Source organism: Taudactylus pleione, unplaced genomic scaffold (assembly GCF_031769625.1).
Source record: "Taudactylus pleione unplaced genomic scaffold, aTauple2 ptg000217l, whole genome shotgun sequence".
In the NCBI taxonomy this organism is placed as follows: domain Eukaryota; kingdom Metazoa; phylum Chordata; class Amphibia; order Anura; family Myobatrachidae; genus Taudactylus; species Taudactylus pleione.
The window spans coordinates 2,645,677-2,671,554 of record NW_028284619.1 but is presented as its reverse complement, the minus strand read 5'-3'; the positions used below and the strand labels follow the sequence as shown (position 1 = coordinate 2,671,554).

Below are 25,878 nucleotides of genomic sequence, written 5' to 3'. Positions count from 1 at the left end.
TCCGATCTTTTAACCTTAATTCAATAAAGTTTTTCTTGAGATAAAAGGAAAGTCTTCCAGCATTGAAGTCATCCTTGAAAATGTGCATGATTAGAAGAAAACGCGTTGGGGACTTGGAGGGAACCGAATCACATTGTGTCCATAACTATTACTTTCCATCTGCCACCCGCCGGAGTGACGTCATTAAATGCGGCCCGCAGGAGCAAGACAAGCCCAGATGCACTAGGAGAGCAGACGGCAGGAGCCATGCTGGAACATCTCTACACCAGCCTCAACCAGCGTTCAGCCAAACCTCCTTCACAACCATCGGAAGCGGGAGGAAGAAGGTAGGGTAAGTTAGGGACAGCACAGTTCCCGGACTACGGACCGACAACGGTCTACTGACCTACAATTAAAAAAGAGCTATAACCATTAATATTAATCACTTTTTTTTCCCACTGGTGCCACTTATATTATTATTAATTATTAATTTTTAAACTTTATTTTAATTGCAATATCCATCATTTTTAAAAAAAATTTACTTTTTATTTTGCTTTTATTTTCAACATTTTTATTTTTTAACACTTCTACCAAAGTGCTTATATTTATCTATTTTACATTAACAATGGTCTGATTCACTACGGATCTCTATTCTGCTTATACGCATGCAACAAAGTTGCTAATATCAGCGGTGACATGTAAATGTTTGCATTGCGATCGCAGCCTAACATAAGGACGCCTACTTCCCCTTCCATTCATATACCTTGTCAACATGGTGAAATAATCGGTAACATCGGACCCATACGCACAGATAAGGCAGGTCAGACCTCATTCAGGAATTGATAACTTCAGCGCACGCTATGAGGCCTCACACTCCGGCACGCCTGCGTTCGGCTGACCGCCCCCCCCCCCCTCCCTGTGTCACCACCCACAAACAGCACTTCCTGTCAATCACTCTGCCGTGGGTCTGCGTATCCTCTGCAATCGTAGTCCCGATGGCTATGGCTAGTTTGCGCACTGCGATGCATGCGCAGAACGCAACAGCCGGCCGATTGCATGCGTATAAGCAACTGCGTTCCTTGCTGAATCAGGCCCAAAGTGAGCTGCTATATAACATAACTAGTGCAGAAATATCCTTTTTCCTGTAAGATCAGTTTCCAAAATAATGCTGCAACTCTAAATCCGCTCCCTTCTGTGACGTTATGTACCCGGAGTCCCAGGAAATATGGTGCGGGTGGAAAGAAAAATGTATTTATTAACAGTTCCTTATATAGCACAGCATATTCCGTTGCGCTTTACAATTGGAAACAACATTAATAGAACAAATCTGGGTAGTAACAGACAGACATGAAGGTAAGAGGGCCCTGCTCGCAAGCTTACAATCTAAAAATGGATTTAACTTAATGTCAACGGATCATAGAAGCTAAGGGGTATATTTACTAAAGTGCAGCTTTATAGAATTGGTGGTGTTGCGAATAGCAACCAGATTCCAACTATTATCTTATAGAATTTGCTAAATAAATGATAAGTGAAATCTGATTGGTTGCTATGGGCAACAACTCCACCTCTATAATCCTGCACTTTAGTAAATATACCCCTATGTGTCCAGAATCCATCAGAGGTGAACAAATTGAAATGGAAAATAAGTTGAATACTTTTTGATCCAAAGCATCTCGAAATCAGCCACAAAGTACTCACATGAATGGGAATTTAAAGTTATTGAATGTCCTGGAAATCTGTGGGGATCTGAGCATGTAATGCTGGGCATACAACTTCAATCGGGGGATCGCCCTCATTTATTGTATAGTGTATATGAACCATCGTTTTAGAGTTTCACCGATAAAACTGTTAGAAAACATCTACACACGCATTCCTTCGATTATCCGATCTTTCGGTCAAGAATGAAAATCTCGGTCTCAATTTCCCGATATCGTACAGTCTGTGCATTCTCAATAAGCTACCCATATTCCCTATGTTCTCCTGTCACTATCATCCTCCTTGTGGTCGGACATATGTAAAATCACTGGTGGTGGAGAATCGGTAGCTTCTAATACATGTGTAGCACAAATATTGGGGCTTTCAACTTGCCAAAGAATCGCCCAATTCCTGGCCCCAATCAAAAAAAATCTGACAGTGTTTAGCTAGCTTATAAGACCGATAGACTAATTATCTGACAATCTTAAACCATCAAATAATGTGGCCATACACTGTCAGATCTTCTCTGTCCAGAAAATTGTCAGGGCTTCGACATACTAGAAACATCTATTTACTTACAAATGAGGGGATCTTAGGACATGCTGTATGATTTTGCATGTCCGACAGACCAATAATTACTGGTCAATTGTGGCAATACACTGTATAATTATCTGGCCAAATCTACCGATAATGGGCGAGATAATTGTACAGAGTATGCCCACAATTACAAGAATTATTAATATTCTGAGCTAGAAGATTGCTGCAAAAAAACAGGGGGTACCAGAATTGTTTAAAATCTGTGATTTATTCTGAAGAATGAGTTATATTAAATACTGACGGACGGGATGTACAGAGCTTTGCACGTCCCACTTTATTCCATCTGTCAAATTTAGAAAATTGTAATTGTGCATTAAAATGTGCAGAAATGGGCCGTCATTATGTTTGTACCCTGCAGGGGTTGTGCGCAGTTATTTTCCCAGATCCCATGGAACACGCACTGTAATCAGAGGTGCCCATATATTTACACCCAACTACTCAATGCAGATCACTCTTCTGTATCTTTTATCAGCCAAACACTCAGAACTGAGGCTGTTGAACTTGATCTTGTGCTTTTATAAAACCTTATATAGCTTTATAGATGTTATGAAGACAGATGATTGACTATCGTTGGGTTTCAAGTGTTTGAGGTCTGTATACTGCAATGTTTTTCTCTTCGAGTGAAGGAACCCCCTTTATTATATCAGAAGCTTTCTCTGCCAACATGATAGTTGGGCCATTTAAGTTCCCACTTACAATACTGGGCATGATGGAGGCATCCACAACCCTTAAATTTTCCATCCCTATAACCTTTGTGTCAGGATCGACGACAGCATTTGTGTCCGTCAACTGTCCCATTTTACAGGTGCAGGATGGGTGGTACGCGGTGTCCGACTTCTGCCTAATGAAAGCATCAATTTCTTTATCCGTCTGAACGCTGGAGCCTGGCAGGATCTCGGGTCCACGGAATTCATCAAACGCTTTCTGGGCAAAAATCTCTCTCGACAGCTTCACGCATTGGCGGAAATCTACAACGTCCTCTTCTGTCCACAAAAGGATAGAGAAATAGGGAGAAATGTGTTATCACTTAGACACCGGAGTTACTTTCATTTTGTAAACTACTTGTTTTGTTTTTGTTAGGACCGTATTGGTTGCTATGGTTACAGCACATTTTCCCTGACAACCACTTTTCAGAAAAGTGTACTTAGGACTTCTTTGCTGCAAAAGATCTATCAAGATGTATAAACAACTTTTAGATATTCCTGTAACAATTCAATAGATTCTGCAAGATAGGAGGAACAGACATTTTGTCATGTACTGAATACTCTTTAACGTTATATCTGCTGTTACTTTTGCTAATTGTTAAAATGTGGACTTGGTCTACTTGAAAACATCTCTAAGCACCAGTATTATTTTTTTTTTTTACTCCACATTAAAAAAAGAGAAAAAAAGCTTTAGAAATCATCCAGTCTTAAGACGCTGACACAGTTAGTTGTAATATTGGAGTCATTTATGCCGAAACAACCAGCACAAGTAGTGTGTTTCTGGGCATATGCAGAAACGTACCCGTCTCCAGTTCAGGCAGCATACTTGCCCAGTTTATGCCAAGCACATACTTACCCCATTATTTTTAAGCACTTGTTTAGTTTAATTTACTGTAGCAGAGATATCAGTCTAGTGTAGAGGTTCCCAAACTCGGTCCTCAAGGCATCCAAACAGTCCAGGTTTTAAGGATATCCATGCTTGACCACAGGTGACTTACTTAGTACCTCAGTCACAACCATGGATAGCTCTAAATCCTGAACTGTTGGGGTGCCTTGAGGACCGCGTTTGGGAACCTCTGGTCTAGAGTACAAAAAAACCTGCCAAAACAGACACACTAAGCACTATATATATAGTGGAACTGTGCATCACACAGGTAATGGGGTTTGGGAAGAGCACCAGTTCCATGCCTAAAAAAGGAATATTTTCATATTTTACATCCTGAATAATACAATTTTAGAAAATATTTTATTCATTGTCTATCATTTCATCAATTTGTGGTGTTGGATGTGTAAACGCCACTGTAATCCTGGCTCCACACAAGAACGTCATTTGTCATTTAGAGATCCAAGCTTACCCCAGGCCCACATATAAGGTGAACATTTAGACTTCCACTTTGACAGATTTTTAGTACATTTTAGATGTAAATGGAAAAAAATGACTAAGCCCAAATTTTTAACATACTCGTCAGTGCTGGAGCAAAATGCAGTCGGGTAATGACCACGACCTGTGGCCAATGTAGTATGGCTGGATTTTTCACGACTGAGATACGTGTGACAGGACTGGATATCGATCTTCTCACTTGGCAATCAGGTCATGCAGACATTTCTGCTCAGGTAAACTCTTCACTGTAACGTCACTAATGACTGGGCTGAACTTTTCTTTTACTCACCAGTTGAAAGGTAGTTTGGGTTTAGAACAGGGTGATCCTGGGGGTTGGCACTGCGAAGTTTCAGCCATCCTACACTTGTGCCTCTCATGGTTCCAGCGTGGACCTGTTGTTAAGAATACAGAACAAACACTAAATCTATTTTAACTTCACACCTCTACTTGTGACATTAATGAAATATAGTGCATAGGACAAAAAGAAATGCTGGAACCCACCTTAAAACCAATTGGTTGCTATGGGTTACAGCATCTTTTTTTAAATAGCTCCTTCGTGCAATATACAGTAATAACAATTGAAATTTGGAAATCCCCTGCCCCTCTCCCTTCCTAATGTACTGGCAGGCCCACAGCTTCTGTACATAGAGATTTGGCATTTCAAAACAACCTGCATATATTAACATGCGAGTGATATGTAATTTGTATGACGGCTATCACTTGGTTAGATAGATGCACACCTGTTAATATGACAGCTTTAGATACTTCAAATACTTTTTTTTAATAGCTCAACAGTTTTAATTTAAATACGATTTCCTTGTGTTCAAATTACCAGAGAGCGATCAAGTTGTTACAGACGTCATGCGAATGCTCCTAATGGCACATTACAGACTGCAGAGCTATGATTTAGCTGTCAGTTATAACTGGGGATCTCAGAACCTGACAAACCTCTCCATCCTAAACACTATTCACTTCCCGAGCGGCAGGTAACTTTTTCATTAACTTTAATTATCACACACTTAGAGGTGATGTTAACCCTTGATGTATCTGAATAAAATGCTAACGTTTACTCATACTGTAGGGGGCACTTCAATTCTGTGGCTGCTCAAATCCCCAAGAATTGTGGAACCCCAACATCGCACATTTTCCTCCACCCCTCTATTGGTGGCCGCAAGGTGCTAGTGTCCTGACCGTCCTATTCTATTTCCCTACAGACCAGGATTCGTGGTGGGGACCCATACGACTGGGCATAGCAAGACCTAAGGTGCATACACAGGTAACGATTTTTTGAACAATTTGTTATAACGAACGATAATCACAAATGCGCACTCCTGTTTGTAGTTTGTAATTATCGTTCATCGTCCATTTCAGACTGTCCAACATGACGATTTTCATTAAGGGAAGGAACATTATTCGTTCATTGTTCCAAAAAATCACGACGGTCTAATCCCAGCTCACGTTCCCTATTAGTGGGTGAACAATCAAAAAATCGTTGGTTACAAAATTGTTACATGTGTATGCACCTTTAAGCTGGGTACACACGTAAACATTTTCTGTCCAACCAGCCAACTAGCTGATTGGTTGGAATTAAAATCTGGTAAGGAATGGGAGTAACTGATACTCAGCAATTTGCTCCTAAAAGCCAGAAAACAGATGAAAATGATCGTCAGACAAGTTGGTTAAATGTTTGATCTAAACAATTTGTTCAAACAACAGTTTTTGTCCATTTTCTGGTGTTTGGGAGCAAATTGCTGATTGTCATTTGCTTTCATTCCTTACCAGATTTTCATTCCAACCAATCAACTAGTTGGATGGTTGGACAGAAAATCTTTACGTGTGTGCTCAACCTTACTGCTCACTGGTTTTACACTAAATATACTAATAATTATTTACATTTGGTAACTATTCACACCATGATTTCAGCATAACTCCACAAGATTACAGATGTGTCCTCCTACATCTATCCTCAGTACGCCACGCAGTGTGGCATGCCTGGCGTGAGTGACCTGCCAGGTCCTGTGCAACTTTGCTCGCGTCGGGCATTTTTTTTTTGACCCAGGAGACTGTGCTGATAATTTGATATGTGACACTTGTCTGTGTGCGACTGAGTCTGTAAACGGGAACTTGGCGTGGAAAAAGAGCTGCGGCCGTTGCATAATAGCACTTCTGCTGATTCAGGGACTCAGTTGCACACAGATATAAAAGTGTCGCAGATCAAATTAATCAGCACAGTCTCCTGGTGCGTCCTAGTCGCATCACATTGCAACTTAGATGCATTTTCCTCAAAAAAGACATGAAAAATACGCCCGACGCTAGCAGAGTCTCACAAGACCTATGACGCTGAGAGTGGCTGTTTGGCACATCTGAAACAAAGATGAGCAAGGAAATGTGAATGAAAATCGGGATGGGGGGTGGCGGGGGACAGCACTTTAGTAGGACAGGTGTTTTTTCAAGAATAGCTTTTTTTCTGCTGTAGGCATTGTTATACCCCACCCCCATGGACGTGTAAGTCAGGACAAACCTCCTGATCACAGGACGGCAGGACAGTCCTCCAAAATCATGACTGTCCTGCCAAAAGCGGGATGATTTACATGCATTTATACTATAGACATGGGGAATGGAATCATAAAGTTCTCCAGGGGTAGGTATTAGCACAAAATTTGGGTTATACCCCTTTCACACAGCATCGACCTGGGTTTCTGCTGTGTGTGAACGCAAACAACCTGGGTCCATCACCCTGCTCTGAACCAGGGTCGGGGGCAGAAACCCAGGAAATTATCAACCCATGTATTTCCCGTATCAGCAGTCTGAAAAGAGTATATTAGGTCAGTGAATAATGTAAATCAGGGCCTAGTCCCTACAGCTTATTTGGTTTCATCTTGTTCATTGTTTATCTTTAATACTAAAAAAATGTTGTTTATTCTCTTTACATAACATCTGAATAGGTACAGAAGTGACCCCAGCACATTATAAGTCAGTACAACAGGCATACATTACAGCATGGAAAGAGTATGTGTCTTCCTTACCTGATAGGCCTCCACCTTTGGGCTCACACGTCCATGATCTATCACCTGAGAAGGCAGAAAGTGGAACTGGATATCAGGGTGTTGAACCCCCGGAGCACTGCGGATGAATCCACCGGATTCTAGATGTGATGTGGCCCCATAACCTGATGAACGTTGAACGGGGAAACACAATATAGTTCTTGCAGTTATTATTTATATATGACATTTACTATGTAATAATATTTGTTTTACCACTAGCGATATAACTAGGAATTTGTAATAATTTACCGTCACTGGCGATCAGTAAACTATACCAGCACCTCTAAATATATACTGGAAGCTCTGCCCCTAATACAGAGGCTGCTAATTGGTGTGGATTAATTACAATACATGTAGAAAACAAATATCTGTATAATATATGAATTGAAATGTGCTAGGAATCTTAATGGTATGTAACATTTTACTAAATCAGTTCATATTTACAAGTGATATAGAATATAATAGTTATTGCTCCTGTTAAATCAAAGAGATAGCATAAGTACATGGTGAGTTCATCCACTTATTCAATATTATGCTATCCTACCTGTAGGCAACAGCTCTCTTGCCTGAATCTAATAAACAAACAGACAGAGGGCCCCATTTAACAACAATGCATAACTCCTTTAGCACCAGCTAAAGGAGTTATGTCACCATCTTTAGATGGCGAGAGCGATGCGGTCCCCATTGCCGGCAATAGGGACCCGGCAGCAGCCCTTCCGGCTTCAACAAAGCCTTCCAGGCGTTGCCGGTAAGGTGAGTGGAGGACCCCACTGATGAGGAGGACATCGTCGGAGGGGTGAGTAATGATGGATACTAGTGGCATATTCATTTGTATCACTGCAATACTAAATGAAATATGCTGCTGGTATTAGGGACCGTTGTTAAATGGGCCCTTAGTCTGTAAAATTACAGTTAAAAGTTGATTGGTTGGTACTTTATCTTTCTCCACTTTATCTTTCTCAAAGATTTAATATATCTTCCCAATAGTACTGACAACCACAAATCATACCTGCCAACTCTCCCTGATTGTCAGGGAGACTCCCTGAAATAGTAGCTATCTCCCTGAGAGTCTAGTATTCTCCCTGATTGCACCTTACCCCCTTTATAAAGCTGTTATATAAAAGAAAAAAAAAGCTATGTACATTCAAGTGGGATCATTAGTATCATTTCCCTGCATTGGGTATAAGGCACAGTGATCCCTATGGCTACTGTATATGCATGTTTTGAAAAGTATCAGTGTGTTCATCAACACGTAGATCTTACTAACTGCTTTGGGGCTCATTTACATTTGGATGTAAATAAATTTTATGACACGCCTCTCAGATGTAGCAGTACACGCCCATCACATGTATGACACGCCTCTCAGATGTAACAGTACACGCCCACTTTACTGCCCCGCTCATAGGTGTTGCTTTCACAATCTCACTGAAAAGTTTTTTCAAAAGTAGGCAAGTATGCCACAAATGCTAGATGCGGGGGAGCTCTCTATCTTTCAAAGTCCAAAACGCCAAATGTCAGCCATTTTTCTGGTTTACATTACACCCTTAACTATATCCATGATCATGAGCTTACTAGAACAGGCCCATTGAACAAATCTCGCCACCTAGTGAAAATCTACAGCCTCTTCTTTGCTGCTCCCCGATTCTACCTATAGCCAGCATATAATGGACAAGGAGTCAGCAAGACCTCAGTCAGACAGGATACTAAGTGACCAGGCTGATCATGTGACTCACTTACATCATAATCATCCTTTGTGATGTCACATAGCAATGAGAGCTGGGCACAGAACACTCAGTTACCAGCTGCCTGTGTACAATTACTGTTCTATGAAGCCTGCTATATTTATCACACATCCCAAGGTAAGTTTATATCTATCTTAACAAATGGTAAACATGACACAATACATAAAAATAATGTAATATACTGTATATATATATATATATATATATATATACACACACACACATGGGGAACGCCATCTTAAAACCTAGGTGCACATGGAACTTTGAATGTTGGAAATTGTAAAAACATCGGTTCTAAGTTCAGGAGCCTTGCACTGGCTGTCAGCCTACCTGTGTCTTTATTTGAACTTGGAATTTATTGGTCAAGAATAAGGACCATAAAGTAGAGTTCCAGTGTAAAACGTCTGTGAAAAAAAAACATTTTATACAGCTCTAAATCTATCTTAATTATATATCCCATATAATAGTCTTTATTAGTAAGAGAACTGTAAAGGGATTTGTGCTACTAGTGAGAATAGATGTTGTTACTACTAAGGGATACTACTTAGTGCTGTGATTCTGATTCATTTTGTTAACAAAGGAGGGCGGGATAGGGAGATTGGTCTCATTGAAAAGGGTTCTCCACCTTCAGATTACTTTAGTTTTAAGTTATTGGCTTACCTACCAACCTGCACCAATTAATTTACATTCAGGAGACATCTCTGTGCAATGAAAAGTAAAATAAACCTGGAACTGATCATTTAAATATGTGTCTTCCAACTTAACACAGAAACTAGTCATAAGATCAATGTAGTTAGTAAATGTGGCAGGAGGGCACAGTGGGTAAACTACCCTCTGCTAGTTCCTTCTCCGTCACGTGGTCTCCTAGACTGGGACCGGCCCTGTACTGGTGTTCTGATGAGTAAATGAGTGTTCAGCTCAGTATGGGCATTATCATCATTATAGTCTACTTCCAATATCATCAGCCCATAACCCACACACCTGTGAATTTCCACATCCACTCCAAACCGATCTTTAGCATCATGAGTGGCTTCTGTGTGCTGTATAAAGTGACAGGCTTGGTGCACATCTGCTGGATGTAAACCTCAAGGTGGTCCTGGAGATTCTGTCCCACTCCTAGAAGAAGGACATAAATGTCACTAATGCTGGGTACAGACTGAATGATATGTCATTCATACAGCCGATGAACGATATATCATCCCATCCATCTGGCAGGGTGTACACGTGATATATCTGTGAAAATGTCTTTCACAGATATATATCGCATTAGCTGTGCTGCACGACAATTGTGATATATCGTACATATATATCCTTCACATCTGCTTGTGTGTACACACGACCAAACAATCGACCCATATGTTGGCCAAGGGAACCAGCAATAATAACATCACAGCTGTTTCTTCTGGCCAGACATACTGTGTGGCCGATTGGTAAGTGTGTATGCACAATATCATTTGTATATAGCTCACACTCACATACAATGCTTTGCCTCTAGCACCCCAGCTCACACTCACATACAATGCTTGGCCTCTAGCATCCCAGCTCACACTCACATACAATGCTTGGCCTCTAGCATCCCAGCTCACACTCACAATACTTGACACCTAGCACCCCAGCTCACACTCACATACAATGCTTGGCCTCTAGCACCCCAGCTCACACATACAATGCTTGGCCTCTGGCATCCCAGCTCACACTCACATACAATGCTTGGCCTCTAGCACCCCAGCTCACACTCACATACAATGCTTGGCTTCTAGCATCCCAACTCACACTCACATACAATGCTTGGCCTCTAGCATCCCAGCTCACACTCACATAAAATACTTGGCCTCTAGCATCCCAGCTCACACTCACATACAATGCTTGGCCTCTAGCATCCCAGCTCACACTCACATAAAATACTTGGCCTCTAGCATCCCAGCTCACTCACATACAATGCTTGGCCTCTAGCATCCCAGCTCACACTCACATACAATGTCCTTTAAAATGCTCTGTTCGGCCTAAGAACACATTAATCATTTACTGGGCAGCTAACAGTTGTGCATTGTTGCAACTGCTGACCGAGCGCTGAAGTTATTACCAAGTGAAAAATGTGCTGCTGCAACATACTGTTATTGTGTTAGTGTGTTTTAACAAAAGTTTGTCCACTAACACTTGAACACCAGTGCACATCCTGGCATTTGCCAGAGTTTCTAAATTGTGAGTCTGTGCCTCAGTGATGGCTGAATGGGCGTTACAGCGTGGTAAGGTAAATGCATGGCAATGGGCGTTTGCACGTAAGGAAAGTGCTCCGTGGACATGTTGTGGGCGTATATTCTTGCATTAGCATAAACTAGTAAGCAGGAAGCCACGGCTGTAAGGAAAAGCAGCCACAGATGCATCCGATTCAGAAACAGGCCCTAAATGCATAAAAAAAGATATTAAATACAAACACAAATATAAAATACACATACAAATTAAATGACATTAAGTTATACTAAAAAAATAAAAATCTGTTGTCTGCTCCTTTAAAAACCTTTCTGGATGCTGTTGAAATGGAAGTAATGGGAATAGATGGTCGTGACTTCTTGTAAAATAGACCAACATCACTATCAGCTGGAGTGGTGATTACACAGACATACAGAGCCAGCGCCGAGATCCGGGAAGGAATCCAGCCTGGGCCTGTATAGGGGCCTCGGAGAGCAGGGGGAAGGAATCCTGTCTGGGACTGTATAGGGGCCTGGGAGAGCAGGGGGAAGGAATCCAGCCTGGGCCTGGATAGGGGCCTGGGAGAGCAAGGGGAAATAATCCAGCCTGGGCCTGTATAGGGGCCAGGGAGAGTAGGAGGACAGAATCCAGCCTGGGCCTGTATAGGGGCCTGGGAGAGCAAGGGGAAAAACTCTAGCCTGGGCCTTTATAGGGGCCTGGGAGAGTAGGAGAAGGAATCCAGCCTGGGCCTGTATAGGGGCCTGGGACAGCAGGGGGAAGGAATCCAGCCTGGGCCTGTATAGGGGCCTGGGAGAGCAGGGGGAAGGAATCCAGCCTGGGCCTGTATAGGGGCCTGGGAGAGCAGGGGGAAGGAATCCAGCCTGGGTCTGTATAGGGGCCTGCGAGAGCAGGGGGAAGGAATCCAGCCTGGGCCTGTATAGGGGCCAGGGAGAGCAAGGGGAAATAATCCAGCCTGGGCCTGTATAAAGGCCTGGGAGAGCAAGGGGAAAGAATCCAGCCTGGGCCTGTATAGGGGCCTGGGAGAGCAGGGGGAAGGAATCCCAGCCTGGACCTGTATAGGGGCCTGGGAGAACAGGGGGAAGGAATCCAGCCTTGGCCTGTATAGGGGCCTGGGAGAGCAAGGGGAAGGAATCCAGCCTGGACTGTATAGGGGCCTGGGAGAGCAGGGGGAAGGAATCCAGCCTGGACTGTATAGGGGCCTGGGAGAGTAGGGGGAAGGAATCCAGCCTGGACTGTATAGGGGCCTGGGAGAGTAGGGGGAAGGAATCCAGCCTGGGCCTGTATAGGGGCCTGGGAGAGCAGGGGGAAGGAATCCAGCCTGGGACTGTATAGGGGCCTGGGAGAGCAGGGGGAAGGAATCCAGCCTGTGCCTTTATAGGGGCCTGGGAGAGCAGGGGGATGGAATCCAGCCTGGGCCTGTATAAGGGCCTGGGATAGCAAGGGGAAGGGATCGCCTGTCTAGCGGCCTGGGAGCACAGGGAAGCAGGTATTTCCATATTGCATGTAGGCACCAAAAAATGCATACGAATACATCCATGTGCAGATTTGGTTTCAGATATGGGAAGGGGTCGAGTGAGTGTATGCCGAGTACAGTGAGGGTGTGATCACGTAGCTGACTTTATGCCCCAGGTGACAACCATCCCACCGTAGTTATGACTGAGTTAGACGAGTGCAGATTTGTATACACCAGCATGGTGGCGCATACCTTGAGGGGGCTGGTGTAAAATACATTGATGGTAATGATGACCAACAATACTTACTAGCTGCTTCTGTTGGTAGGGCAGCCGAGATATCCTCCCTGGTACTGGGAGGATATGGCCATAGGAGGTGGTGCGGTTATGCCCAGTCACAGACTCTGTTGCAATGATGTGCGCTGTTGTGAAGCAGGAGGGGGCATGGTCATGGCATAATGGCCCCCTTCTGCTTCTGATTACAGCATTGGTGGTAAAGTACTATAACTATATGGTATGAAATCATTAGGAATTTGGAAGAGATTGATAATAACTCTGCAATGTTGCAATGATGGAAAAACAGTTTTCTACAGTATGTAAAATGCACTGATAAGGTAAAAGTACATAATGCCCATTGTGAGACTACTATAATTAACAAGGTAACATTTACTGTTGTCCAAGATGGGCACAAAATGGGAAATTTCTATGTTAACATTTTGTACTTAACGAAACATTGAACTAATTATGAATTTAAAGTTATGTTTAAAAACAATGTATATAGTACATTTACATCAAATCGTTTCCAATATACAGCAGTGAATTTATTTTCTGCAATAGACATACCTGGAAGGTGAGAAATCACCGGTATTCCTAATTTGGTGAGTTCTGTGGCATCTCCGATCCCAGACAACATGAGAAGTTGGGGGGAGTTTATGGCTCCACCACTCAAGATCACCTCCTTACTGGCAAATGCCTACAAAGTGACATTGCGACAGGTTCAATCTACAGAACTGGCTCAAAAATTGATCAATTATTAATGGTTAAGGCAGGTTCATATGGATGTTGTCTAAAGACATTAAAAGGAAAATTAAATCAGAAAGATGGCAATATTCTTCCTAGGCTGCTGTACCTGGATCAAACCTCCATTTCCTGTTCTGAAGTGGTTTCCTCATACCTTACATTCTCTCTGCGGTAAATGTACATGGAATTACAAGCCAAGAATCAATAGGACTTGTTTAGCCAAATCAACATCTGATGGAGGACTTGGCCTTCCAATCTTTGGGACCTATTTATCAAATTATATATGCAGTAAATCCCCCCAAAACACCCTTTTTTTGGGAGGTAACTGCAAATATTCCCCATATTTATGAAAGAGGGACTGCAGCAGGTATCTTCATATCTGCTGTGGTCCCTCCATTTCCATCAGCGGCTGTCTGATTTGCCAAGCTTTAGAATGTGAAACATTCCTGAGTTTGGCCCCAGTATTTAATGCCATCTTACAAATCATAGGGACAGGTTCTCGGAGCCCCTGTACCTGCGGGTGATTAAAAGTACATTTGGCCGATCTAAAATTTCTTATTACCGCGAATAGCAGTGATAAGAAATTATAATTATCGGGTCTAAAACCCTAGAGTAAATATGCCCCTTTCAGTCGTATTATTATTATCAGTCCAGGTATGTCTTGGCATATTTCCCCAATTTAATAAAAATGTGGTTGTATATGGAAGATTTCTCTTTAGCTGGACTAGGAGATAGGTGTCTATGTAGTAAGCATTGGAGAGATATACAGTGGAAATAAAGTACTAACCAATCAGCTCCTGTCACTTTACAGGCTGTTTTGAAAACTGACAGTTAACAACTGATTGGTTGGTACTTTATCTCCGTCCACTTTATCTCTCTCCAAGGCTTAGTACATAGACCCCATAGTTTCTTACCTGGCTCCCTCTACAGTTCAGACCGGTCTTGCCCAGTGTTTTCTCCTCCATCTTCACCTGGTCTGTTTGAAACTTTACTTAGGGTCATATCCCTCTCGTCTTACCCTAAGATGGAAGCACCCATTCTTTTCTGTAGAGTCCGCCGTCTATCATAATATTTACCCTTGTCTTAAAATTGGATCTACCCTTTTTTTTTATATCATTGGTAAGTATGCCACCTTTCGAGATTTTTATGATAACTATCTTCTTGCCCAATGTCTCCATTTTTTATTATATTCGGATTAAGGGATTTATTCAGTTGCAAATAAATTTTTTGGTTTGAGGGCTTTGTACTTATAAAAACCCTGATCATCAAGGGTCTATTTCCCTCCTCTGCTTATGACTGTTTGGGACCTTTTGAGATTGATTGGGAAAGAGATGTAAGGGCCTCAGACAGGGAGGAATGGTTGAGAAGTTGCTAAGTCATAACAGTATGAGCTATCAAAGAAAATCCTAATAAGCTCTACACCCGATGGTATTGTATATGGTACCTACTAAACTCCATAAAATTTTTCCCCAGGTGTCAAATTTGTGTTGGGGCCTATGTGGGCATAGAGGCATATACACGGAATCAGTATGATTTACCGCCGGCCGCATGGTTCAATTCCTGACCGCGGAAGCCCGGCAGGGGTGAAGATCCCGACTTCTAATTTAGGTAAGTATCGCTAACCCCCCCTAACCCTCCCTTAGGGGTGCCTAACCCAAATCTCTCCCCTAAGTGCCTAAACCTAACCCCCCCTTCCCCGCAGCCTAAAACTAAGTCTCCCAGGGGGGTGCCTAATCCTAACCTCCCCCCAGGGGTGCCTAACCCCCTTCCCCTAGCCTAACCCTCCCGGGGGGCTGCCTAGCCCTAAGTCCCACCCGGAAGCCCCTAACCCTCCCCCCCTGCGGCTGTACACGCCCGGCTTACCTTCGATCGGGATGCCGGGCGTCGGGCTCCTGGTGTAGGTAAAATGACAGGCATCGGGATTTCGACGCCTGTCATTAGACCCTTGCCGGGATTAGACATTCGGGATGCCGACGGTCGGCATTTAGACCGTCGGCATCCCGACTGCCTACCATATACACATCTGGTGGGAGTGTTCGTCTCTTGCAGCATTTTGGAGATAGATCATGTCTCTTATAGCTAGGGTCCATTATATTTCTGATCCCCTCTCCTTTCTTTTACACAAGACAGTCCCTGCGGACCCTAAAACATCAGACAAACTGATTAGACACATTTGTAATGTGGCCAAGTTTCATCTGGCCAAGCACTGGGAGAAATCTTCCCCTCTTGCAGTCTTATGCCTGACAGTTCAATGTCCTGTTTCCTCTGTGTGCCAATAAGGGCCCCATTTTTCAGTGGTTATCCTTTAGCATTTGCTAAATCGATTATGTCCTCCTTTCAATATTTAACAAACAGCGGTAATCTAAGATCACCACTGTTTGTTACTGTATCGCTTACATCACAGATTATAAAACTGGGTCCTTGGGACCCCAAAGAGCGCATGTTTTCCAAGTCTCCTCACAGAATCACAAGTGAAATAATTAGCTCTGTCTGTGGATTTTCTTAAATGTGTCAGTGCGTAATGACTATATCGGTGCACCTGCTGGGTGACCTGGAAAAAGAGAGGACCAGTGGCGGCTCCAAGGGTGGGAGTCCAAAATTCAAATAGGGAAGATACACCAACTGCCAGTGAGTCCCAGCCATCTATGTTTGGCAGCGTTTGAAATGGCAGTTGGTGTGGTTCCCCTATTTGAAATTTGGACTGTGCTGCAGCCCCACCTCTGGGGCCGGCACTGGTGAGGATCGAGTTTGAGAATTTTTAGATGACAAAAGCAATTCAGTCCCCATTGTCGGCAATGGGGTCCTGACAGCAACCTTTGCGGCTCCCCGAAGCTTACCAGGCACTGCTGGGTCCCCGCCGGGTGAAAGTGACATGTAAATGACACAGAAACCTCTCGCTGGCATCGATAGCTGCCAGTTACAGAAGAGAAGACGCCGCTCAGGAGGGGGATCGTCACTGGACGTCGCCAGATCTCACTGGAGGGGTAAGTAATAATGTATACCAGTGGCATATACGGTAGTATCGCAGTGATACTAAACGAAGTACACGGGTGGTATTTAGGTACGTTCTTAAATAGAGCCCTCAGTCTCTCTGTCCTTTTTGGTTTTTGGCTGATTTTCCATGTGGTAATGTTTTCTTTATTTATAAACTGTTATTATATTGTTGTTTCTTGTATGATCTGCTTCCAAAAATACAATTTTTAAATCAGGAAGGAAGCAATTCCTGATTCCCATATATCCTTTCCAATAGGTTGGTAAAAATAACAGGTACGGTATTACAGTACCAGGGTCAGAGTAACAACAACGGTGATGGATTGAAACTCCATTTAAAATACAGTATGCTCCACTCAATATACTGTATGCTCCAATCAATATACTGTATGCTCCACTCAATATACTGTATGCTCCACTCAATATACTGTATGCTCCAATCAATATACTGTATGCTTCAATCAATATACTGTATTCTCCACTCAATATACTGTATGCTCCAATCAATATACTGTATGCTCCACTCAATATACTGTATGCTCCAATCAATATACTGTATGCTCCACTCAATATACTGTATGCTCCAATCAATATACTGTATGCTCCACTCAATATACTGTATGCTCCACTCAATATACTGTATGCTCCAATCAATATACTGTATGCTCCACTCAATATACTGTATGCTCCACTCAATATACTGTATGCTCCAATCAATATACTGTATGCTCCATTCAATATACTGTATGCTCTACTCAATATGCTGTATGCTCCACTCAATATACTGTATGCTTGCCAAATATTAGCACCTTTTTATACTTTGGTGCATTTTTTATTTTTTAAGCATTCTTATGTCTTGGATAACTTTTAACAAATTACATGTCTGTTATCACAAAATGATTTGCTTACAAAGTCATTATTTCATCAGAAGAAGTAAATATTGAATTTTGTAATAAGGGAAAGAGATAGAGAGGGAAGAAAGGTAGGCATGATAGGGAGATATTGGGAAGGGAGGGCGATAGTGTTTTGGGTTGTAGTGAGAGAGAGTCAATGGCCTGGTGCTTAGGATTGATCATTATGAGGCATATATATATATATATATATATATATATATATATATATATATATATATATATTATATATATTTACTTAATCTACTTAGTCTGAAGAGGTATTTGGGTTTTGGGATGGGGCCTCGATGTGAGATTGGCATTCTTCCAAGTTTTTGAACATAAGCCAGCCAAACCAAATGGCATTATTTGGTAACGTGAAGATGAAAACATGTGTTGTAATCAGGGCCAGATTAATGATATAGCAGCTGGGACTACAGCCCCAGGCCTCCACATAAAAATAGGCCCAACATCATGACATCAGGATGATGACCAGCCACCCAGCTGGCCACATGTCGGCCATAAATCATACGTTTTAGAACTGTATTTCTATTTTCCTCACAAACTGATGCAGCTTTTTCTAGTTTTAAGTAATTAAGGAGACATTGGGGCAAATAGTGTAAAGGTGAATATGCCCACATGGCACTGGCTACACGCCCTCCACTTCTCACAATAGGCCCTTGGTCATTTTTAGCCCCAGGCCTATGTGTCTAGTTCTCCAATCTCTCCCATTCCTCCCCCTTTTCATCTTCCTATCTCCTTCCGCCGCCTCCCCATATTTCTTTCTATTACTCAGCCCTATTCACCATTCCATCTCACTCCCCCATCTCCCCCTATTCTTCCCCCCTCTCCCTATTACTCAGCCCTATTCACCGTACCATCTCACTCCACCATCTCCCCCTATTCTTCCCCTCTATCCCTATTACTCAGCCCTATTCACCGTTCCATCTCACTCCACCATCTCCCCCTCTTCTTCCCCTCTCTCCCTATTACTCAGCCCTATTCACGTTCCATCTCACTCCCCCATCTCCCCCTATTCTTTCCCTCTCTCCCTATTACTCAGCCCTATTCACCGTTCCATCTCACTCCACCATCTCCCCCTATTCTTCCCCTCTCTCCCTATTACTCAGCCCTATTCACCGTTCCATCTCACTCCCCCATTTCCTCCTATTCTTCCCCTCTCTCCCTATTACTCAGCCCTATTCACCGTTCCATCTCACTCCCCCATCTCCCCCTCTCTCCCTATTACTCAGCCCTATTCACCACTCCATCTCACTCCATCTCCCCTCTCTCCCTATTACTCATCCCTATTCACCGTTCCATCTCACTCCACCATCTCCCCCTCTATTCTTCCCCTCTCCCTATTACTCAGCCCTATTCACCATTCCATCTCACTCCACCATCTCCCCCTATTCTTCCCCTCTCTCCCTATTACTCAGCCCTATTCACCATTCCATCTTACTCCACCATGTCCCCCTATTCTTCCCCTATCTCCCTATTACTCAGCCCTACTCACCATTCCATCTTACTCCCCCATCTCCTCCTATTCTTCCTCTCTCTCCCCATTACTCAGCCATATTCACCGTTCCATCTCACTACTCCACCATCTCCCCCTATTCTTCCCCTCTCTCCCTATTACTCAGCCCTACTCACCATTCCATCTTACTCCCCCATCTCCTCCTATTCTTCCTCTCTCCCCATTACTCAGCCCTATTCACCGTTCCATGTCACTACTCCACCATCTCCCCCTATTCTTCCCCTCTCTCCCTATTACTCAGCCCTATTCACCGTTCCATCTCTCTCCCCCGATTTTTCCCCTCTCTCCCGATTACTCAGCTCTATTCACCATTCCATCTCACTCCACCATCTCCCCCTCTATTCTTCCCCTCTCCCTATTACTCAGCCCTATTCACCGTTCCATCTCACTCCACATCTCCCCCTATTCTTCTCTTCTCTCCCTATTACTCAGCCCTATTCACCATTCCATCTCACTCCCCCATCTCCCCTTATTCTTCCCCTCTCTCCCTATTACTCAGCCCTATTCACTGTTCCATCTCACTCCACCATCTCGCCCTATTCTTCCCCTCTCTCTCTATTACTCAGCCCTATTCACCATTCCATCTCACTCCACCATCTCCCCCTATTCTTCCCCTCCCTCCCTATTACTCAGCTCTATTCACCGTTCCATCTCACTCCACCATCTCCCCCTAGTCTTCCCCTCTCTCCCCATTACTCAGCCCTATTCACCGTTCCATCTCACTCCACCATTTCCCCCTCTTCTTCCCCTCTCTCCCTATTACTCAGCCCTATTCACCGTTCCATCTTACTGCACCATCTCCCCCTATTCTTCCCCTCTCTCCCTATTACTCAGCCCTATTCACCGTTCCATCTCACTCCCCCATTTCCTCCTATTCTTCCCCTCTCTCCCTATTACTCAGCCATATTCACCGTTCCATCTCACTCCCCCATCTCCCCCTATTCCACCCCTCTCTCCCTATTACTCAGCCCTATTCACCGTTCCATCTCACTACTCCACCATCTCCCCCTATTCTTCCCCTCTCTCCCTATTACTCAGCCCTATTCACCGTTCCATCTCTCTCCCCCTATTCTTCCCCCCTCTCCCTATTACTCAGCCCTACGCACCATTCCATCTCACTCCACCATCTCCTCCTATTCTTCCCCTCTCTCCCTATTACTCAGCCCTATTCACCGTTCCATCTCACTCCACCATCTCCCCCTCTTCTTCCCCTCTCTCCCTATTACTCAGCCCTATTCACCGTTCCATCTCACTCCACCATCTACCCCTCTTCTTCCCCTCTCTCCCTATTACTCAGCCCTATTCACCGTTCCATCTCACTCCAACATGTCCCCCTATTCTTCCCCTCTCTCCCTATTACTTAGCCCTATTCACTGTACCATCTAACTCCACCATCTCCCCCTATTCTTCCCCTCTCTCCCTATTACTCAGCTCTATTCACCTTCCCATATCTATCCCCCATCTCCTTCCTATTTCTACCTTCTCTCATGCTTTATTAGTTAGGCATTGCAGTTTGCAGGGCAGGCAAGAACCACCTTGCAGGCTGCGGCTATCGTATGAAATAGTTGTCAGTCACCCAGCCGGCCAGCTCTCAAAGCCCCATGGGAACTGCATGGGAGCTGCAAGCTATAGAGGGTCTGGAGGAACAAGACGAGCTGGGCCCCTTGAATCGTGGGGATCTTGGGCAACTGCCCTTTAAGCCTATATGAAGAGACGGCCCTGGCCCAGCACTTCCATGCATTGTACAAAGCTTTGTTGTATCCTATATAGGCAATATTTAAACAAAAAAAAAACTGTATTGTTTTAAGAAAGATGCTTCATTTCTAACAGCCAGCTAGTTTATGGTGTATAAGAAAATAGATAAATTGTATTGATCTGTTACTAATAATTGTACACTTACCCTGTGTTTATCAATGTAGATAAGATTGTATAAACTTTTTTAATTTTGATTTTTATACATTGTCAGTAGTGTACTCACTTTTTTCTTGTGTCCATTTTGCACGTACTCCACACCCGTCGCTCGCAGTCCTTGGAAAAGTATCTTAGTGACCAGAGTCTTCTCCTTAACTGAGACATTGGTGCGGGTCATTGCTGGACGCAGGTATGCGCTGGCCACGCTCCATCTCTGACCTCAACAAGTACATTTTCATCAGGCAAAGAAAAGATTCGGGGCCTAATGTTTATGCCGTTCTTACATATAGTTATGACTTGGCGACATCATTGCTTACCTTTGTATATAGTCATGTCCATCCACCCAACACCTTCTTGCTGGAATCCATTCATGTCCTCGGTGAATGGATATCCTGCCTGCCTGGCAGCCTCGATGAACGTATGATGGAGAGGATGGTTTGTCTTCCCTCTCGAAACATGCAATGGACCACTACCTCCTCTGTAGTTGTCAGGTCCTAGTTCATGGTATTGGGCCTTCTTAAAGTATGGTAAGCAATGACTGTAATCCCAACCAGTGGCACCTTGTGCAGCCCATCGATTAAAGTCCTCGGCATGTCCTCGAACATACACCATGGCATTCAAAGAGGAAGAACCACCCCAGACTCTACCTCTTGGCCAGTACATCACCCTGTTATCCATGTGTTTCTGGGGCACAGTGTGATAGAACCAGTTGTATTTATCATCACAAAGGTTGTACATGAGCGCGGCTGGCATGTGTATCTTCCAAGAGATTCTCTTGCACCCCATAAATAGATCTTTTGGTCCTGCTTCCAAAACCAGCACAGTCTCATCAGGGTTTTCAGATAGCCGATTGGCCAATACACAACCTGCTGAACCAGCCCCTACTACAATGTAACTGAATGAGTCCTTATTTGAATGATGTCTGTTAAGTGGGCTGGAACTGGACAGGTGTGAGCTTAGGCCAACCAAAGGTTTTCTTTTATGTAAGTCAGAAAGGAAACCATTGGAACCTTGTATTCTAGTGGCTGAATACAAGGAGATTTTGTTCAACATTTTAATCATTTGAGTCATTTTTGTTGACGTATCCTAGAAGAAACTGAACACAATACTATATATAACAAATGAAACATTAATCTTGCATATAATGTGTATGTTTAAACTCAGCTTTAGGGTTTTTAAAATTTGTACAGCAAATATTTTGCATAAATTTGTGCACTTTTATAATCTCTTTTAAAACGCACAGGATCTAGCTGACGTTCAGATCTAAGCAGTTTCTATCATTTAGGTTTTATACTATAATTACTTAATAATATAGTGTATTCTGTGTAAACCTATCCATACATGCTCCTTTTAGACCAATAAAGCATAACAATGCCTAATAAGAGTGCCAATCATAACCAACATCCAGTGGTGCACTAATGGGGGGTGGGGCGGTCTGCACCGGGTACTAGCGTGTGCCACTGCTCTGCAGCAATGTGGATGCGGCTCAGTTGTTCCTGATGTAAACAGCGGCCTCCCGGCGTCGGTATGACAGGCTTCTAGATTTATACGCCTGTCATTTAACCCTCATCGGGATTAAGTAGTCTAGAAGCCGGCGGGCCGGCATTCCGTCCGCCGGCTTCATAAACGTATACCCAGTTTATGATACATTTTTTATAACTAAACCAACATTTTATATCCTGCAGTTTGCACATATATATTTAACTTAGAGATGGGTTACTAGACATGCCTGCAACATTACCATAACATGCCCATAAGAAGGATCTCTGTGCGTCCACATCGCCACCTCCCAGTCACTGCCCAGGATGCCACCTCCCAGTCACTGCCCAGGATGCCACCTACCAGTCACTGCCCAGGACGCCACCTCCCAGTCACTGCCCAGGACGCCACCTACCCATTACTGCCCAGTACGCCACCTCCCAGTCACTGTCAGGGACGCCACCTCTCCTTCACTGCCCAGGAATGCCCCATACATCCCAGAGACAGTGCGGCTCAATTGGTCCTGCGACTATGTTTGCAGACATTAGATTAGTATTTTGATCTAACTATAAACCAGTGGCAAATCTCTGTGTGTATGGGGAAGGGGGGCTTGATCAGGGTGATCGCTTCTCCCTCTTCCCCATTAACACTTCTTTCCTGCCCACTACCGCTGGTATGGCAGCGCAATGGCACATCAGGCAGGGAGAGAGCAGAGACTGCTGCTGCTCCGGACCCTCCCCTGCCCAGCACACAGTAGCATGTGCTGGGCTTGGGGTGTCTCTGCTCTCCCCCTGCCTGATGTGCCGCTGAGCTGCTATACAGCGGCCAGAGGTAGTGATCAGGAGAGAGGTAGGGCAATCGCCCTACCGTGGATCTGCCCTATCCTGGATCTGCCCCTGCGATAAACCCAGTTGGTCAGGAAACAACATTATTTTGTTCACTGACATAGAGGCCAATTAGAGATGACATGCACTTACTTTGTGTCATCTGACAGGCTCAGATTGGCTTCTAGTGGTTGGTGGTGGAAAGGAGTAGCATCTACAATTGTGGCTAAAGCGAAGTGGCAAAGCACCAGCATGTTCCAGTCAGCCTCTTACAAAGCAGCAGTACACATAGGGAAAAGGAAATATTTCTGAATCTTGCACTATGTGCGCCTGCCTGTTGGGTGATGTAGGTTTTGAAAGAGGTGTGTGCTACTGTGCAAACTCCAGTCTTCCTGTTCTTCAGGGAGGCTTCATGCCCTGTCCCAAGATGGTTGCGAGCATGTGCAGGGGCCATTTTGTATATACTGTGTAGAGTGACATAGTGGAAGACAGGAATCTCCTATGAGAGACCTGGTCAATACTTGTATATACTGTATAGAACCCTGCTCCGCTCAAGTTCTATTACTAGTGTACATGTAACAGTGAGTACGGCTGTACCTACTATACTTCAATAAACAAACACCACTGATTCAGTAATTGGGCTGTGCATAGTTTGAGTCATCCGCTGTGTGCCTATATAACTCTGCAATATTAACACCTGCACGCACATGATTTCCAACAGTAGGTGCATCTTCCTTTTCTATCTCTTTGTTGAAATAAAGTGTTATTGCATATTTTCTCTCCTACAGAGTGCTCGGTTGGCAGTGTTGGATTTCCCACTGGGCATGTGAGGCATTCTCTAGGGGCACCACATGCTGCACAGCAAGCTGCATTCCGTCCCTGCCTAAGTCTCCCTTGTCTTACTGCCTTAGGGTTCTTTATATGAAGTGGAAAAAAAATCCTTAAGGGGCCTATTCATCATATGATAAATGGCCAGGTAACCATGTGGAAATGCTAGTTTCATCTTCAGGGATCCCCGGTATTTAGCAAGTATTTGCGAAAACAAGCGCCATCGGCGCTTGTTCTCGGATCCCCACTCCTTCCTATGTTCCGGGGATGCGAAGAGGGATCAGAGCAGATCTCTCCACCACCTTCTCACTCCATCCCGGCGGCTTTGCGCATGTGTGACCAGAGGTAGCCGGGACGACGGGGAGCTAAGTAAGGTAAGTAACGCAGCTACAGAAGTAGATACGATACTTTCCACGGGGGCAACTGCTTTTCGGAGCAGTTGTCCCCTCACCGGAGCAATGATGAATTACTCCGCTCGCAAGCGGGTCGATGGTGGCCCAGTGCGCATGTGCAAGACGGAGCCGTCTCCGTCGTGCGCATGCGCGAGACCCGGATAGTGACGGGCAAACCGTCGCTCTGGGTCTCGTACCAAAGGGGGCGTGCTGTCGATGTTGAGTGACAGCACGCCCCTTTGGTGGGCGGGCCGTGGGCATGGCTGCCCAGACGGAGGCGTTCCCATGGGAACACCTACCGTCTGGGGCCGGCCCCACTGACATCACAAGTGATGTCAGTGGGAATGCTTTCGGCTCTGTTAGAGCCGAAAGCACTCTTGGGCTTGCAGCAACGAGATCCTACAACAATGGTCTCGTCGCAAGCCCGATGGCCGCGATGGTCTTGACCATCGCGACCATCATCATGGCCACTCGCTATAGCTGTGGGTGGTCACCCAGAGCTATGCAAGCGTCCAGGAGGCCGTTCTGCAAAACCAGAGGGCCGGCCCTGATTCAGAGCGAGCGCTCTGTCAGAGCGTCCTGCTCTGAATCAGGCCCAGAGCCTGCAATCAGTGCAAAAGTTCTATTTATGTGGTCTCACCTATTTGAGATGATTTTCATCAATCAGTGATTCAGAGTTATACATAAGAGAATATAAAGTATCTATACTGTTTATCATGGTATGTTTTTTGTAATATTTCACTGTTTTTTTTAAATGTGTTAAATTGCTGCAGGCCTATTATATTGGCCGCATTCAATTAGAAGCAAAAAGCCGAGATCCATGAAAAAGTATCGCCGATTGCGACTTTTCGCCAGTCGGAAACTTATCTCCGTATTCAATTTTTTTTATTTTGGGGCGCAAAGGTGGGGAAAACACTCAGAACCCTTGGGACAGCCCCCCAAAGGATAACTGTGTCAAAAAATCCCTTTAAAAAAGTGAGAAACACCCCTAAAATGTAGTTTGAGTTTGGGGGTGAAAAAGTACAAAGTGGGGGTACAAACATAAAAAGTAGCGAAATAGCATTTTTGGGGGTCTGCAAGTATGGGTGAGGTGTTTTCCTGATTGCAGGTGCTTGCTTCAGGTGCGTCTTTTAAAACTTCACTTTAGCGACATTAAAATATGCTTGCACCCATTTTCAAGTACCCCAAATTTCACGGGATTA

The 25,878-nt window shown here is 44.1% G+C and overlaps 1 protein-coding gene across 1 annotated transcript in view; it reads right to left on the bottom strand.

Annotated features, from left to right (window-relative positions):
- Positions 1 to 1,214: 1,214 nt before the first annotated feature.
- CHDH (choline dehydrogenase) overlaps positions 1,215 to 25,878 on the bottom strand; it is a 39,995-nt gene continuing 15,331 nt past the window's right edge. The window contains exons 2-8 of the mRNA XM_088478678.1: positions 21,471 to 22,249; positions 21,221 to 21,372; positions 13,648 to 13,777; positions 10,124 to 10,258; positions 7,383 to 7,525; positions 4,646 to 4,748; positions 1,215 to 3,254 (exon numbers count right to left, since the gene is read on the bottom strand). Coding sequence (XP_088334804.1) covers positions 2,836 to 3,254; positions 4,646 to 4,748; positions 7,383 to 7,525; positions 10,124 to 10,258; positions 13,648 to 13,777; positions 21,221 to 21,372; positions 21,471 to 22,224 — 1,836 coding nt within the window. The 5' untranslated portion in view covers positions 22,225 to 22,249 and the 3' untranslated portion in view covers positions 1,215 to 2,835. The remainder of the gene's footprint in view (positions 3,255 to 4,645; positions 4,749 to 7,382; positions 7,526 to 10,123; positions 10,259 to 13,647; positions 13,778 to 21,220; positions 21,373 to 21,470; positions 22,250 to 25,878) is intronic.